Below are 17,889 nucleotides of genomic sequence, written 5' to 3'. Positions count from 1 at the left end.
CACTTGCCAGTATCTGGGTCTAACCACCATGCCCAGTGAATTTTTAATTTTTTTGTTGAGGCAGAGATGGGGGGCATCTGACTATGTTGCTCAGGCTGGTCTTGAACTCCAGGCCTCAAGCCATCCTCCCGCCTTGGCCTCCCAACGTGCTGGGATTACAGGCCTGAGCCACCGCGGCTGGTCTCCTTGGCCCTTTAGTGTCTCTTCCATCGACCCCCTTCCCCCTCCCCATGGCCCTACCTTGGTCCAACCTGTCCTCTTCCACCTGGGTCCCTCCCAGCTCCTATCTTTGCTCGCTGTGGTCCACTCTCCACGTGGCAGTGGTAAAGTGATGAAGTCACTTGTCCAGAGACACACAGTTTGGAAACGGCAGAAACAGCCTTCAAGCCCAGGCGATCTGCTCTGAGTTACTATGTCACACCATTTCTTCTACAGCAGATATTCGGTGGATATTTTGGAATGAATGAGTAAATGAATCAAAGTGAATGAACAAATGAATGAATAAATGACGGCCCCATCACAGTTGTTCTGTGAAACTGTGCTTCAGTTTCACACACAAGGAGCCGTCCTTCTCAGAGCTGCTCCTTGTCTGTGATGTAACCAAACCCCTCTGTGCCCAGAAGGCCAGAGATGTGAGAGTGGGCTCCCACCCATGCTGTGCCTGATGGCCGTGCGCTCTCTCCCCACAGCCGGAGCAGACAGTCCTCATTGACAACTGTCGCCAGCAGTGCACCTGCCACTCGGGTAAAGGCATGGTGTGCCAGGAACACAGCTGCAAGCCGGGCCAGCTGTGCCAGCCCTCCGGAGGCATCCTGAGCTGCGTCACCAAAGGTGCCGGGCTTGTGCTAAGATTGGGGCTGCTGGAACTAGGGATGAAATACGGGGACTCTGGGGCTGAGGGTGGCGTGATTAGGACATTCATGGCGGGGGGTGTTCAGGACTAAGGACTGAGGTCACAGACCGGGGGACCCCTGTGCCACGTTTCACAGGGCCAGGGCCACCTATTCTGGGAGGCAGAGACCTATAGGGGGAATCCAGGCTGTGGGGACACTGAGAGGCAGGTTTCTTAGGGTGGATTTTAGAGACCCTTGATATAAGGCAAGGACAGGTGCTTACGGGCTACATAGTAAACGTTTAAGCTTGCAGGCTGTGTGGTCTTGGTCCCAGCTACTTACTCTGCCACTGTGGCAGGAAGGCAGCCATAGACTACGAAGTGAAGAGGCGAGGCTCCTATAAGACTTTAGAATACCAGAACAGGGCTGGGCACAGTGGCTAATGCCTATAATCCCAGCACTTTGGGAGGACCAAGTGGGCGAATCACCTGAGGTTGGGAGTTTGAGACCAGCCTGACCAACATGGAGAAATCCCGTCTCTACTAAAAATAAAAAGTTAGCTGGGCGTGCTGGTGCATGCCTGTAATCCCCACTAATTGGGAGGCTGAGGTGGGAGAATCACTTGAGCCGGAGAGGCGGAAGTTGCAGTGAGCCGAGGATGTGCCACTGCACTCCAGCATGGGCAACAAGAGTGAGACTCCATCTAAAACCAAACCAAACCAAACCAAACAGCCAACTATAGGACCTGTATAGACATGAGGACTCCGGAGTCTGGTTTTGCCTGCGGTAACCCTCAGATCCCTGGCACAGTGCAGGGTAGATGTGGAGGGAGCAGCTGTCCTTTACAATGGACAGCCTTTCAGGGTCGCCCTCTTCTGTCCCCAGACCCGTGCCACGGTGTGACATGCCGGCCACAGGAGACATGCAAGGAGCAGGGCGGCCAGGGCGTGTGCGTGCCCAACTACGAGGCCACGTGCTGGCTGTGGGGCGACCCACACTACCACTCCTTCGACGGCCGCCAGTTCGACTTCCAGGGCACCTGTAACTACGTGCTGGCAGCAGCTGGCTGCCCGGGGGTCAGCACGCAGGGCCTGACACCCTTCACCGTCACCACCAAGAACGAGAACCGGGGCAACCCTGCTGTGTCCTACGTGAGACTCGTCACCGTGGCTGCGCTGGGCACCAACGTCTCTATCCACAAGGGCGAGATCGGCAAAGTCCGGGTACGTGTGGCAGGACGGTCCCCTGAGGTCCCCAGGAGGGCAGGAGGGATCCCGACCACCACAGTTAGGAGCTCAGGGCTCTTTGTCTTCAAAGGGCCTGGGCCTGAAACCAAGTGTCAGTAAGAACACCAATCATTGCAGGAAAAATATCCTCCTGTGACTGGGAATTAAACAAGCCTGGCCGCTTGCTAAGGGCTTTCACTCAGGACCTGAGCATCTGGCTTTTTAGTAGACCTGGGTTTGAATCCAGCCTCTCCTTCTTCAGAGCTATGTGATGTTGGGCAGTTCACTTGGGAGGCATCAGTTTCCTCATCTGTAAAGTGGGCATCATAGGAGGGCCCACCCTGCAGTAAGGTGGTGCAACTCACGTGCTGAGCTCAGGGTGTAGCGCAGGAGAACACTCCTTTGAGTGCCTGCAAGGGAACAAGGGAGCAGCCCAGAGACTAGGACATGAAGAGAAACACAGGGAGATCCTCAGGGATCTAGCCCGGGAGAACACTTGTTTGAGGGTCAGTGAGGGAACAGTTGAGGCCCGGAGCCCAGGACTCAGAGAGAAATACACAGAAATAGGGCTGGGCACGGTGGCTCACATCTGTAATCCCAGCACTCTGGGAGGCTGAGGTGGGTGTGTCACCTGAGGTCAGGAGTTCCAGACCAGCCTGGCCAACAGGGTGAAACCCTGTCGCTACTAAAAATGCAAAAATTAGCCCAGTGTGGTGAGACAAGGTGAAAATACAAAAATTAGCCCAGCTACTCGGGAAGCGGAGGCAGGAGAATCACTTGAACCCAGGAGGCAGAGGTTGCAAGAGCCGAGACTGCCACACTGCACTCCAGCCTGCGTGACAGAGCAGGACTCTGTCCCAAAAAAGAAAAAAAAAAACAAAAAACTGAGTAATATAGGGAGATCGGGGGAGAAAGACGGCTATGCTTTCTGCGCAGGGAACTGGTGATGTAGCTTAATGGCAGCCCTGGGAGAGAGTAAGGGGCGGAACAGAGTCAGCACTGGGTAAATGATGGTGAGTGAATAACACAGAGAGTTACAGAGGCAGGGAAGAGAAGGGAGAAAAAGACAGAGACAGAGAAACAGACAGAGAGAGGGACAGAAGACTCAGAGATACAGGCTTAGGTGAAGAGACAGGGCGAGAGACACAGAGAGACAGAGACGGGAGGAAGACAGACATCAGGGGAGAAGATCTAGAAAAAGTCAAGTGAGGTTTCATTCCCCAAGCCCTGGGCTAGAACAGACGTGCACACTGTGTCAGATGACAATCCACCTGTTGGAGGAAGACTGGCCTCTTCCAGCCCCTGGTAGGATGAGAGAGAGGGAGGCAGGGGGCCAGAGCTGGGGCCTCCCCACCTGGAGTGACCCATTGGCCTCCTTCCCTGCTCCCCACAGGTGAATGATGTGCTGACAGCGTTGCCCGTCTCCGTGGCTGACGGGCGCATTTCGGTGACCCACGGTGCATCCAAGGCATTGCTGGTGACCGACTTTGGGCTGCAAGTCAGCTATGACTGGAACTGGCGGGTAGATGTGACGCTGCCCAGCAGCTATCATGGCGCGGTGTGCGGGCTCTGCGGTAACATGGACCGCAACCCCAACAACGACCAGGTCTTCCCCAATGGCACCCTGGCTCCCTCCATACCCGTCTGGGGCGGCAGCTGGCGAGCCCCAGGCTGGGACCCACTGTGTTGGGACGAATGTCAGGGGTCCTGCCCAACGTGCCCCCAGGACAAGCTGGAGCAGTACGAGGGCCCCGGCTTCTGCGGACCCCTGGCCCCTGGCACAGGGGGCCCCTTTACCACCTGCCACGCTCATGTGCCACCTGAGAGCTTCTTCAAGGGCTGCGTTCTGGACGTCTGCATGGGCGGCGGGTCCCACGACATTCTCTGCCAGGCGCTGGCTTCCTATGCGGCCGCCTGCCAGGCCGCTGGGATTGTCATTGAAGACTGGCGGGCACAGGTTGGCTGTGGTGAGTGCTGGGGAGCAGAGGCGGGGATGCGGGTGGGGTCCTGTCTCTGGGGGGCTGGTTTGCTTTCACCCTGGTCCTTCTGAGTCTCTGTGTTTGCGTCTCTCTCTGTTTGTCTCTGTCTCTCGGTGCTTGTCTCTGTGCCTGTCTTTGCTTGTCTCTGTCTGTCTGTCTCTCATTCTCTCTCTCTGTGTCTCCCTCAGTTTCTGCTTGGGTCTCCTGGTCTCTCTCTTTCTCTCATTCCTTTCTGTGTCCTTCTCTGTCTCTCTGTGTCTCCTGCTCTGTCTGCCCTTTCTGTGTCTGCTCCCTTGTGTCTCTCTCTGTCTCCTCCACTGTGTCCTGGGACCCCTAACGCCCTTCTCTCTGTTTCTCTTCTTCCTGCTCCTTCATCTGCCCACAGAGATCACCTGCCCAGAAAACAGCCACTACGAGTTCTGTGGCCCACCCTGCCCGGCCAGCTGCCCATCCCCTGCGCCCCCCACCACCCCAGCCGTATGCCAGGGCCCCTGTGTGGAGGGCTGCCAGTGCAACGCAGGGTTTGTGCTAAGTGCCGACCGCTGTGTTCCCCTAAGCGACGGCTGCGGCTGCTGGGCCAATGGCACCTACCACGAGGCGGGCACTGAGTTTTGGGCTGACGGCACCTGCTCTGAGAGGTGCCGCTGCGGACCTGGGGGCGGCTCCCTGGTCTGCACTCCTGCCAGCTGCGGGCTGGGTGAAGCGTGTGCCCTCCTGCCATCAGGCCAGCACGGCTGCCAGCCGGTCAGCACAGCTGAGTGCCAGGCCTGGGGTGACCCCCATTATGTCACTCTGGATGGGCACCGATTCGATTTCCAAGGCACGTGCGAGTACCTGCTGAGTGCACCCTGCCACGCACTACCCACGGGGGCTGAGAACTTCACTGTCACTGTAGCCAACGAGCACCGGGGCAGCCAGGCTGTCAGCTACACCCGCAGCGTCACCCTGCACATCTACAACCATAGCCTGACACTGAGTGCCCGCTGGCCCCGGCAGTTACAGGTGAGGAGGGCTGTGGGCCAGGCAGGAGCAGGTGCCAGCTCTGCGGCTGCCTGAGATGGTAAGGGGTTCCCCATTCCCCTGAGCACCTTTCACAGCTTGGCGGGGGCATGACGGAAGAGTCCAGAGTATAGGCCAAGGAGCCAGATCGCCTGGCACAGTGGCTTCCTCCTCTCTGAGCCTAGTGTATTCCTCTGTAAAATAGTCTAAGAAAAGTCCCTGTTTTAGAGAAGCATGAGGAGTCAGTCACGTGTGCCTACAGAGGCTTTTTTGTTGTTGTTGTTTAATTTTTTGCGATGGAGTCTTACCCTGTCATCCAGGCATTTGTGCAATGGCGCAATCTCACTGGCTCACTGCAACCTCTGCCTCCCAGGTTCAAGCAATTGTCCTGCCTCCCCTCCAGAGTACCTGGGATTCCAGGCACTTGCCACCAAGCCCCGCTAATTTTTTGTATTTTTAGTAGAGACGGGGTTTCACCGTTTTTGCCAGACTGGTCTCGAACTCTTGACCTCGTGATCCACCTTCCTCGGCCTCCCAAGTGCTGGCATTACACCATGAACCATCACGCAGGCGCTTTTCTTGGTTTCTGATTTTCTTAGCCTTACTCTGTCGTCCAGGCTGGAGTGCAATGACAGGATCAAGGCTCACTGCAGCCTGGAACTCCTGGGCTCAAAAGATCCTCGCTTTGGCCTTGGCCTCCGGAGTGGCTGGGCAGGACTAATGGCAAACGCCACTACGCTGGCGAATTGTTATTTTTTTTTTGTAGAATTGGGGGTCTCACTAGGTTTCCCAGGCCGGTCCCCACTTCTGACCTCAAGCGATCCTCCCAAGTCGGCCTCCCAAAGTGCTGGGATTGCAGGCTGTGCCACCAGGCCCGGCCTAAAGATGCTGCTTATTATTTTAAGAGGGGAGGTGACGAGCTCAGGGTCCCACAGCTAGTACGTGGTGGGGCCAGGATTCAAACCTGTGTTCGCTGCGCTCATCGCACCCCCCAATCCCCGCCCGCAGGTGGACGGCGAGTTCGTGGCGCTGCCCTTCCAGCTGGACTCGCTCCTGCAGGCACACCTGAGCGGCGCCGACGTGGTGGTGACCGCGACCTCAGGGCTCTCGCTGGCTTTCGACGGGAACAGCTTCGTGCGCCTGCGCGTGCCGGCGGCGTACGCGGGCTCCCTCTGTGGCCTGTGCGGGAACTACAACCAGAACCCCGCAGACGACCTGAAGGCGGTGGGCGGGAACCCGGCCGGGTGGCAGGTGGGCGGCGCCCCGGGCTGCGGGGAATGTGTGTCAGGGCCTTGCCCGCAGCCTTGCACGCCGGAGCAGCAGGAGGCCTTCGGCGGCCCGGACGCCTGCGGCGTGATCTCCGCCACCGACGGCCCGCTGGCGCCCTGCCACGGCCTCGTGCCGCCCGCGCAATACTTCCAGGGCTGCTTGCTGGACGCCTGCCAAGCTCAGGGCCATCCTGGGGGCCTCTGTCCTGCAGTGGCCGCCTACGTGGCAGCCTGTCAGGCGGCTGGGGCCCAGCTCGACGAGTGGAGGCGGCCCGACTTCTGTCGTGAGTACCGATCCATGCGTGGTCCACGTAGCAGGGTCTCTCCCTCCCCTTCCCAAGACTCTAAGACAGCAGCCCTTTCCTCCTCCATGCGCTCAGGGGCTACCGTCCTTCCTCCGAGCTAGGTGTGTCCTGTCAGGAAACACCTTGGCACCCACACACTGAAATGTACCAGGTCAGGAACTGCAGAAGGAGGAAATCCGTGAGAAACAAGCTAGTCATAGTCCAGGGACCATGGCTCATGCCTGTTATCCCAGCACTTTGGGAGGCCGAGGCAGGCAGATCACCTGAGGTCAACAGTTCGAGACCAGCCTGGCCAACATGTTCAAAGCTAGTCTCTATTAAAAATACAAAAATTATCCAGGTGTGTTGGTGCTCCTGTAATCCCAGCTACTCGGGAGGCTGAGGCAAGAGAATCGCTTGAACCCGGGAGATAGAGGTTGCAGTGAGCCGACACCGCACCACTGTACTCCAGCTTGAGTGACAGAGTGAAACTCTATCTCAAAAAAAAAAGAAAAACAAAGAAAAGGGGGGGGATAGTGGGAGGGAAAGAGAGAGAGAGAAGAAAGGAAGGAAGGAAGGAAGAAAGAGGGAGAAAGAAGCAAAGAGAGAAAAAGATCTAGTCAGAAATGCTGCGTCCAGGACACTCTTGGGATTACTGATTCATGTTCCTGGGGAGGGAGGGAAAGGAAGGAAAAAAGGAAAGATGGAAGGAAGGAAGGAACAAAGGAAGGAAGAGAGGAAGGAAGAGAGGGAGGGAGGGAGGAAGACCTAATCAGAAACCCCGGGTCCAGGACACTTTAGATTGGTGATCCATGCTCTCAGATATCCAAGGCATGTAGATTGGAATGGCTGACGCTGGTGACGTCACACAGCAGAGTACCCCTGATTAGGAAAACCTAGTAAGTTACAACCGGTCAGAAGCCCCTGGTCTGTTTCACACACCAAAATGCACCTAGTCACATAGAATTAGTCAAATACCTTCAGTGGTATCTGCTTAGATTTTACACTGAGGCTAACTGATTTTACACTGAGAATCGGGACCCTGCCATAGCCCCGGGCAGATTCACACAGATGCAGTTAGATAGTCCTAGGTGGTTCCCTTCAGGCAGGTCTCCTGGTCACATGTATCCTGCCAACTTCACTCAGGCACACCCTGGGACAGACCATGTCAGAGGGACTCTGGGAGATGCTCCAGGTCAGATAGCCACAGCTGGGTGCCTCAGGCAGAGGTTTACCCTGAGATATGTGTGGCCCCACACCCCAGTCACTTTCGCACCCTGAGACCTCTGTCCTGATCTTGAATATCCTGATCAGTATAAGTGATCCATTTCACCCTGGGTTACAGCCTAGGTTACATAGTGAGACCCCATCTCTACAAAAAATAATAATAAATTAGCTTGACGTGGAGGCTGGCACCTGTAGTCTCAGCTACTCGGGAGGCTTACGCAAGAGGATCACTTGAGCCCAGGCAGTGGAGGCTGCAGTGAGCCGTGACTGGGCCTCTGCACTCCAGCCTGGGTGAGATAGAGTAAGACCCTGTCTAAAGAAAAAGAGAAAAATCAGCCAAATAGAGTCATTTGACCTTTAGAAATACTTGGTCAGGTTAACACACAAGCTGGTCAGAGAGACCTGGGCACGTCCCCTCCCATTGCAGGTCCCACGCTGGGTCCCCCAGTGACATGTCCTGGATCACATGTGATTACCTAGAGACACCCAAGCTAACCCGAGCAGTTTTCCCACTCAGGGCCTCCCCAGACCCCGACTGGAACAACTACCTGGCTCATGCCCACCTTGTCCCCACAGCCTTCCAGTGCCCTGCGCACAGCCACTACGAACTCTGCGGTGACTCCTGCCCCGTGAGCTGCCCGAGCCTCTCGGCACCCGAGGGCTGCGAGTCGGCCTGCCGTGAAGGCTGTGTCTGCGATGCCGGCTTCGTGCTCAGCGGTGACAGCTGCGTACCCGTGGGCCAGTGTGGCTGCCTCCACGATGGCCGCTACTACCCGCTGGGCCAGACCTTCTACCCGGGCCCCGGCTGTGATTCCCTTTGCCATTGCCAGAAGGGCGGCCTGGTGTCCTGTGAGCCCTCCGCCTGTGGGCCGCACGAGGTCTGCCAGCTGTCCGGTGGCAGCTTGGGCTGTGTGGCCGTGGGCTCTGCCACCTGCCAGGCGTCGGGAGACCCCCACTACACCACCTTCGACGGCCGCCGCTTCGACTTCATGGGCACCTGCGTGTATGTGCTGGCTCAGACCTGCGGCACCACCCGGCCTGGGCTGCCCTCGTTTGCCGTCCTGCAGGAGAACGTGGCCTGGGGTAATGGGCAAGTCAGTGTGACCAGGGTGATCACGGTCCAGGTGGCAAACTTCACCCTGCGGCTGGAGCAGAGACAGTGGAAGGTCACGGTGAGAGCAATGGGGAGCAGGGGTGAGGGGCCTGAGGCTGGGTGGGTGGGGCACGGGAGCGCTCAGTCCAGGAGTTGGGGGCACAGAGATGAGAGCGCATGTGGGAGGCCTGGGGTCCCTGAGGACAAACGATGCCAATCATAACCCAGAGCGGGAAGCCAAGGAGGGAAGTGTCATCAGGGTCTTGGGACCTGCTTCCCCATCTCTCTGTCCCTCAGTCTGCAGCCTTTCTTCACCTCCATGCATTGACCTTTGTCTCCAAATTTCCCCCACCCTCCCACTCCATCCTCACCCCACCTCAATGCTGGATTCTTCCCTACCCGTCTCCCTAGTCTGCCACTTATTGGCAGGACGTGGTGCCATCAGAGGTTAGGAAAGTTGAAGGCTGGAGAAGCTTCATAGACAGAGGACAATCTGTGGGTGACACCATTGCCCCCTTAACAGTAGCAGCTGGCCGGGCCTGGTGGCTCACACGGGTAATCCCAGCACTTTGGGAGGCCGAGGTGGGCAGATCATGAGGTCAAGAGATTGAGACCATCCCGATCAACATGGTGAAACCCCATCTCTACTGAAATACAAAGAAACTAGCCGGACATGTTGGTGCACGCCTCTGGTCCCAACTACTCAGGAAGCTGAGGCAGGACAATGGCTTGAACTTGCAAAACGCAAGTTGCAGTAAGCTGGGATCAGGCCACTGCACTCCAGCCTGGCAGTAGAGCGAGACTCTGTTGCAAAACACAAACACAAACAAAAACCAAATTAGTAACGGCAGCAGCTATAGTTTCTACATAGTGGACTGCAGATCTTGTTGGCCGCCAGGCACTTCCTGTCCATGGTGTCTGTGTCTTTGCAACAGTAGCTGCAGGCAGTACGACTTGATTTATTTTTCAGAGTGTGATGGTCCATCACTGGCCCACAGTCACCCAGCAAAGGTAGAGCTTGAATCTCGTGCTGCCCTGCAGTGCTTTATTACTGAGAAGATGTGGTCTCACATGGAGACTGGCATCTCAGTTACAATGGAGGGGTTTCCCCTGAGGTCCCACTGAAGCACAGACACGCCGCTGTTGTTCTAGCAGCAGTATTGGTGACAGTGCTGATAAATTGCTGATTTAATGGGGTGCACTAGACAGGTGTGACTTTTTTTTTTCAATTTAGACAGAGTCATGCTCTGTCATCCAGGCCAGAGTGGGTTCAAGTGATTCTCCTGCCTCTGCCTCCAGAATAGCTGGAATTACAAGTGTGCAACACTACGCCCAGCAAATGTTTGCATTTTTAGTAGGGACGGGATTTTGCCTTGTTGGCCAGGCTGGTCTCAAACTCCTTATGTCAAGTGATCTGCCGGGCTGAGCCTCCGAAAGTGCTGGTCCTCTGCCTCAGGCATGGGCTTGAACTAGAGTCGGACCCCCACTCACAGTGTCCTTTCTGAAGCGCGGCCTGCCTCTCCCAGGTGAACGGCGTGGACATGAAGCTGCCCGTGGAGCTGGCCAATGGCCAGATCCGTGTCTACCAGCATGGTTCCGACGTCGTGATTGAGACCCACTTCGGCCTGCGTGTGGTCTACGACCTTGTGTACTACGTGCGGGTCACCGTCCCCGGAAACTACTACCAGCAGATGTGTGGCCTGTGCGGGGACTACAACGGCGACCCCAAGGATGACCTGAGGAAGCCCGATGGCTCGCAGGCAGGCGACGCCAAGGAGTTCGGCAACTCCTGGGAGGAGGCCGTGCCTGGTTCTCCCTGCGTGCCGCCGCCCACCTGCCAGCCGGGGAGCGAGGGCTGCAACCCTGACGGCCGGTGTCCTCCCGAGCTGGAGGACAAGTATCAGAAGAAGGAGTTCTGTGGGCTCCTCACCAGCCCCACAGGGCCGCTGGCCTCCTGCCACAAGCTGGTGGATCCCCAGGGTCCCTTGCAAGACTGTGTCTTTGATCTGTGCCTGGGTGGTGGGAACCTGAGCATTCTCTGCAGCAACATCCATGCCTATGTGAGTGCTTGCCAGGCGGCTGGAGGCCACGTGGAGCCCTGGAGGACAGAAACTTTCTGTCGTGAGTGAGGGAGAGACGGAGGGGCAGGGAGGGGAGAGGTTGAGGCACAGAAGGGGTAGACCCTGGGCCTTGCAGCCCCTCCCTCCCCAGCGCTCTGATCGGCACCCCCTCCTTACAGCCATGAAGTGCCCCTCGAACAGTCACTACGAGCTCTGCGCGGACACCTGCTCCCTGGGCTGCTCCGCTCTCAGCGCCCCTCCGCAGTGCCCGGACAGATGTGCCGAGGGCTGTCAGTGCGACTCCGGCTTCCTCTACAACGGCCAAGCCTGTGTGCCCATCGGGCAATGCGGCTGCTACCACAATGGTGTCTACTACGAGGTAGGAACCTTGTCACTGGGGCCAGAACATGGGGCCTCACCCCTCCCACTGCCCATCAGCCCCACAGCCTGTCTACCTGGGTGCTTACGTATTTCTTTTAGAGGCAGGGTCTCAGTCTGTCACCCAGGCTGGAGAGCAGTGGTACCATCATGGCTCACTGCAACGCCAAATTCCTTGGCTCAGGCAATCCTTCCACTTCACTTGCCAGTATCTGGGACTAACCACCATGCCCAGCGAATTTTTAATTTTTTTGTTGAGGCAGAAATGGGGGGCATCTCACTATGTTGCTCAGGCTGGTCTTGAACTCCAGGCCTCAAGCCATCCTCCCGTCTTGGCCTCCCAAAGTGCTGGGATTACGGGCATGAACTACCCTGCCTGGCTCACTCGGCGTCTTTTACTTATTTCTTTATTTTTTAAGACATAGTCTCACTGTGTCGCCCAGGCTGGAGTGCAACCTCCGCCTCCGGGTTCTCACAATTCTTCGGCTTCAGCCTTTCGAGTAGCTGAGACTACTGCTGCGTGCCACCACACCTGACTAACTTTTTGTATTATTGGTAGAGACGGGGTTTTGCCATGTTGGCCTGGCTGGTCTCAAAGTCCTGACTTCAAGAGATCCTCCCGCCTTGGCCTCCCAACATGCTGGGATTACAGGCCTGAGCCCCCGTGTCTGGTCTACTTGCCCTCTTCAGTGTCTCTTCCATCGACCCCTTTCCCTCTCCCCATGGCCCTACCTTGGTCCAACCTGTCCTCTTCCACCTGGGTCCCTCCCAGCTCCTACCTTTGCTCGCTCTGGTCCACTCTCCACGTGGCAGTGGTAAAGTGGTGAAGTCATTTGCCCAGAGTCACACAGTTTGGAAACAGCAGAAACAGCCTTCAAGCCCAGGCGATCTGCTCTGAGTTACTATGTCACACCATTTCTCCTACAGCAGACATTCGGTGGATATTTTGGAATGAATGACTAAATGAATCAAAGTGAATGAACAAATGAATGAATGAATGACGGCCCCATCACAGTTGTTCTGTGAAACTGTGCTTCAGTTTCACACATAAGGAGCCGTCCTTCTCAGAGCTGCTCCTTGTCTGTGATGTCGCCAAACCCCTCTGTGCCCAGAAGGCCAGAAATGTGAGAGTGGGCTCCCACCCATGCTGTGCCTGATGGCCGTGCGCTCTCTCCCCACAGCCGGAGCAGACAGTCCTCATTGACAACTGTCGGCAGCAGTGCACCTGCCACGTGGGTAAAGGCATGGTGTGCCAGGAACACAGCTGCAAGCCGGGCCAGCTGTGCCAGCCCTCCGGAGGCATCCTGAGCTGTGTCACCAAAGGTGCAGCGCTTGGGCTAAGATTGGGGCGGTGGCGATCAGGGATGAAATACGGGGACTCTGAGGCAGAGGGTGGCGTGATTGGGACATTCACGGCGGGGGGTGTTCAGGACTAAGGACTGAGGTCACAGACCTGGTGACCCCTGTGCCGCGTTTCACAGGGCCAGGGCCACCTACTCTGGGAGGCAGAGACCTATAGGGGGAATCCAGGCTGTGGGGACCCTGAGAGGCAGGTTTCTTAGGGTGCATTTCAGAGACCCTTGGTATAAGGCAAGGACAGGTGCTTAAGGGCTACATAGTAAACGTTTAAGCTAGCAGGCTGTGTGGTCTTGGTCACAGCTACTTACTCCGCCACTGTGGCAGGAAAGCAGCCATAGACTACCAAGTGAAGAGGCGAGACTCCTATAAGACTTTAGAATACCAGAACAGGGCTGGGCACAGTGGCTCATGCCTATAATCCCGGCACTTTGGGAGGACCAAGTGGGCGAATCACCTGAGATTGGGAGTTTGAGACCAGCCTGACCAACATGGAGAAATCCCGTCTCTACTAAAAATAAAAAGTTAGCCGGGCGTGGTGGTGCATGCCTGTAATCCCCACTACTTGGGAGGCTGAGGTGGGAGAATCACTTGAGCCCGGGAGGCGGAAGTTGCACTAAGCCGAGAATGTGCCACTGCACTCCAGCATGGGCAACAAGAGTGAGACTGCATCTAAAACCAAACCAAACCAAACCAAACAGCCAACTATAGGACCTGTATACACATGAGGACTCCGGAGTCTGGTTTTGCCTGCGGTAACCCTCAGATCCCTGGCACAGTGCGGGGTAGATGTGGAGGGAGCAGCTGTCCTTTACAATGGACAGCCTTTCAGGGTCGCCCTCTTCTGTCCCCAGACCCGTGCCACGGTGTGACATGCCGGCCACAGGAGACATGCAAGGAGCAGGGCGGCCAGGGCGTGTGCATGCCCAACTACGAGGCCACGTGCTGGCTGTGGGGCGACCCACACTACCACTCCTTCGACGGCCGCCAGTTCGACTTCCAGGGCACCTGTAACTACGTGCTGGCAGCAGCTGGCTGCCCGGGGGTCAGCACCCAGGGCCTGACACCCTTCACCGTCACCACCAAGAACGAGAACCGGGGCAACCCTGCTGTGTCCTACGTGAGACTCGTCACCGTGGCTGCGCTGGGCACCAATGTCTCTATCCACAAGGGCGAGATCGGCAAAGTCCGGGTACGTGTGGCAGGACGCTTCCCTGAGGTCTCCGAGAGGGCAGGAGGGATCCCGACCACCACAGTTAGGAGCTCAGGGCTCTTTTTTTTTTTTTTTTTTTTTTTTTTTTTTTTTTTTTGAGACGGAGTTTCGCTCTTGTTACCCAGGCTGGAGTGCAATGGCACGATCTCGGCTCACCGCAACCTCCGCCTCCTGGTCTCAGGCAATTCTCCTGCCTCAGCCTCCTAAGTATCCGGGATTACAGGCACGCGCCACCATGCCCAGCTAGTTTTATTGTATTTTTAGTAGAGACGGGGTTTCACCATGTTGACCAGGATGGTCTCGATCTTTCGACCTCGTGATCCACCCGCCTCGGCCTCCCAAAGTGCTGGGATTACAGGCTTGAGCCACCGCGCCCGGCCAAGCTCAGGGCTCTTTGTCATCAAAGGGCCTGGGCCTGAAACCAAGTGTCAGTAAGAACACCAATCATTGCAGGAAAAATATCCTCCTGTGACTGGGAATTAAACAAGCCTGGCCGCTTGCTAAGGGCTTTCACTCAGGACCTGAGCATCTAGCTTTTTAGTAGACCTGGGTTTGAATCCAGCCTCTCCTTCTTCAGAGCTATGTGATGTTGGGCAGTTCACTTGGGAGGCATCAGTTTCCTCATCTGTAAAGTGGGCATCATAGGAGGGCTCACCCCACAGTAAGGTGGTGCAACTCACGTGCTGAGCTCAGGGTGTAGCGCAGGAGAACACTCCTTTGAGTGCCTGCAAGGGAACAAGGGAGCAGCCCAGAGACCAGGACATGAAGAGAAACACAGGGAGATCCTCAGGGATCTAGCCCGGGAGAACACTTGTTTGAGGGTCAGTGAGGGAACAGTTGAGGCCCGGAGACCAGGACTCAGAGAGAAATACACAGAAATAGGGCTGGGCACGGTGGCTCACATCTGTAATCCCAGCACTCTGGGAGGCTGAGGTGGGTGTGTCACCTGAGGTCAGGAGTTCCAGACCAGCCTGGCCAACAGGGTGAAACCCTGTCTCTACTAAAAATACAAAAATTAGCCCAGTGTGGTGAGACAAGGTGAAAATACAAAAATTAGCCCAGCTACTCGGGAAGCTGAGGCAGGAGAATCACTTGCACCCAGGAGGCAGAGGTTGCAAGAGCCGAGACTGCCACACTGCACTCCAGCCTGCGTGACAGAGCAAGACTCTGTCTCAAAAAAGAAAAAAAAAAAAAAAACTGAGTAATATAGGGAGATTGGGGGAGAAAGACGGGCTATGCTTTCTGCCCAGGGAACTGGTGATGTAGCTTAATGGCAGCCCTGGGAGAGAGTGAGGGGCGGAACAGAGTCAGCACTGGGTAAATGATGGTGAGTGAGTAACACACACAGAGAGTTACAGAGGCAGGGAAGAGAAGGGAGAAACAGACAGGAACAGAGAAACAGACAGAGAGAGGGACAGAAGACCCAGAGATACAGGCTTAGGTGAAGAGAGAGGGCGAGAGACACAGAGAGACAGAGACAGGGGAGGAAGACAGACATCAGGGGAGAAGATCTAGAAAAAGTCAAGCGAGGTTTCATTCCCCAAGCCCTGGGCTAGAACAGACGTGCACACTGTGTCAGGTGACAATCCACCTGTCGGAGGAAGACTGGCCTCTCCCAGCCCCTGGTAGGATGAGAGAGAGGGAGGCAGGGGGCCAGAGCTGGGGCCTCCCCACCTGGAGTGACCCATTGGCCTCCTTCCCTGCTCCCCGCAGGTGAATGACGTGCTGACAGCGTTGCCCGTCTCCGTGGCTGACGGGCGCATTTCGGTGACCCACGGTGCATCCAAGGCATTGCTGGTGACCGACTTTGGGCTGCAAGTCAGCTATGACTGGAACTGGCGGGTAGATGTGACGCTGCCCAGCAGCTATCATGGCGCGGTGTGCGGGCTCTGCGGTAACATGGACCGCAACCCCAACAACGACCAGGTCTTCCCCAATGGCACCCTGGCTCCCTCCATACCCGTCTGGGGCGGCAGCTGGCGAGCCCCAGGCTGGGACCCACTGTGTTGGGACGAATGTCAGGGGTCCTGCCCAACGTGCCCCCAGGACAAGCTGGAGCAGTACGAGGGCCCCGGCTTCTGCGGACCCCTGGCCCCTGGCACAGGGGGCCCCTTTACCACATGCCACGCTCATGTGCCACCTGAGAGCTTCTTCAAGGGCTGCGTTCTGGACGTCTGCATGGGCGGCGGGGCCCACGACATTCTCTGCCAGGCGCTGGCCTCCTATGCGGCCGCCTGCCAGGCCGCTGGGATTGTCATTGAAGACTGGCGGGCACAGGTTGGCTGTGGTGAGTGCTGGGGAGCAGAGGGGGGGATGGGGGCGGGGTCCTGTCTCTGGGGGAGCTGGTTTGCTTTCACCCTGGTCCTTCTGAGTCTCTGTGTTTGCGTCTCTCTCCGTTTGTCTCTGTCTCTCGGTGCTTGTCTCTGTGCCTGTCTTTGCTTGTCTCTGTCTGTCTCTCATTCTCTCTCTCTGTGTCTCCCTCAGTTTCTGCTTGGGTCTCCTGGTCTCTCTCTTTCTCTCATTCCTTTCTGTGTCCTTCTCTGTCTCTCTGTGTCTCCTGCTCTGTCTGCCCTTTCTGTGTCTGCTCCCTTGTGTCTCTCTCTGTCTCCTCCACTGTGTCCTGGGACCCCTAACGCCCTTCTCTCTGTTTCTCTTCTTCCTGCTCCTTCATCTGCCCACAGAGATCACCTGCCCAGAAAACAGCCACTACGAGTTCTGTGGCCCACCCTGCCCGGCCAGCTGCCCATCCCCTGCGCCCCCCACCACCCCAGCCGTATGCCAGGGCCCCTGTGTGGAGGGCTGCCAGTGCAACGCAGGGTTCGTGCTAAGTGCCGACCGCTGTGTTCCCCTAAGCAACGGCTGCGGCTGCTGGGCCAATGGCACCTACCACGAGGCGGGCACTGAGTTTTGGGCTGACGGCACCTGCTCTGAGAGGTGCCGCTGCGGACCTGGGGGCGGCTCCCTGGTCTGCACTCCTGCCAGCTGCGGGCTGGGTGAAGCGTGTGCCCTCCTGCCTTCAGGCCAGCACGGCTGCCAGCCGGTCAGCACAGCTGAGTGCCAGGCCTGGGGTGACCCCCATTACGTCACTCTGGATGGGCACCGATTCGATTTCCAAGGCACGTGCGAGTACCTGCTGAGTGCACCCTGCCACGCACTACCCACGGGGGCTGAGAACTTCACTGTCACTGTAGCCAACGAGCACCGGGGCAGCCAGGCTGTCAGCTACACCCGCAGCGTCACCCTGCACATCTGCAACCACAGCCTGACACTGAGTGCCCGCTGGCCCCGGCAGTTACAGGTGAGGAGGGCTGTGGGCCAGGCAGGAGCAGGTGCCAGCTCTGCGGCTGCCTGAGATGGTAAGGGGTTCCCCATTCCCCTGAGCACCTTTCACAGCTTGGCGGGGGCATGACGGAAGAGTCCAGAGTATAGGCCAAGGAGCCAGATCGCCTGGCACAGTGGCTTCCTCCTCTCTGAGCCTAGTGTATTCCTCTGTAAAATGGTCTAAGAAAAGTCCCTGTTTTAGAGAAGCATGAGGAGTCAGTCACATGTGCCTACAGAGGCTTTTTTTTGTTTGTTTAATTTTTTGCGATGGAGTCTTACCCTGCCGTCCAGGCAGGCGTGCAATGGCGCAATCTCCCTGGCTCACTGCAACCTCTGCCTCCCAGGTTCAAGCAATTGTCCTGCCTCCCCTTTGGAGTAGCTGGGATTCCAGGCACGTGCCACCAAGCCCGGCTAATTTTTTGTATTTTTAGTAGAGACGGGGTTTCACCATTTTTGCCAGACTGGTCTCGAAATCTTGACCTCGTAATCCACCTGCCTTGGCCTCCCAACGTGCTGGCATTACACCATGATCCATCACGCAGGCGCTTTTCTTCCTTTCTGATTTTCTTAGCTTTACTCTGTCATCCAGGCTGGAGTGCAATGACAGGATCAAGGCTCACTGCAGCCTGGAACTTCTGGGCTCAAATGATCC

At 56.9% G+C, this 17,889-nt stretch overlaps 1 protein-coding gene across 1 annotated transcript in view; it reads left to right on the top strand.

Moving 5' to 3' along the window:
- The window catches only part of FCGBP (Fc gamma binding protein), a 62,726-nt gene that overhangs the window by 31,301 nt on the left and 13,536 nt on the right, over positions 1-17,889 (top strand). The window contains exons 10-21 of the mRNA XM_074386368.1: positions 690-831; positions 1,719-2,056; positions 3,453-4,026; positions 4,424-5,040; positions 6,046-6,589; positions 8,393-8,988; positions 10,436-11,030; positions 11,149-11,348; positions 12,529-12,670; positions 13,558-13,895; positions 15,630-16,203; positions 16,598-17,214. Of these exons, the coding sequence (XP_074242469.1) occupies positions 690-831; positions 1,719-2,056; positions 3,453-4,026; positions 4,424-5,040; positions 6,046-6,589; positions 8,393-8,988; positions 10,436-11,030; positions 11,149-11,348; positions 12,529-12,670; positions 13,558-13,895; positions 15,630-16,203; positions 16,598-17,214 (5,277 nt within the window). The remainder of the gene's footprint in view (positions 1-689; positions 832-1,718; positions 2,057-3,452; positions 4,027-4,423; positions 5,041-6,045; positions 6,590-8,392; positions 8,989-10,435; positions 11,031-11,148; positions 11,349-12,528; positions 12,671-13,557; positions 13,896-15,629; positions 16,204-16,597; positions 17,215-17,889) is intronic.

This window comes from Saimiri boliviensis, chromosome 14 (genome assembly GCF_048565385.1).
Source record: "Saimiri boliviensis isolate mSaiBol1 chromosome 14, mSaiBol1.pri, whole genome shotgun sequence".
Classification (NCBI taxonomy): domain Eukaryota; kingdom Metazoa; phylum Chordata; class Mammalia; order Primates; family Cebidae; genus Saimiri; species Saimiri boliviensis.
The sequence above is the reverse complement of the archived record's forward strand: the minus strand, read 5'-3'. Positions and strand labels throughout refer to the sequence as shown.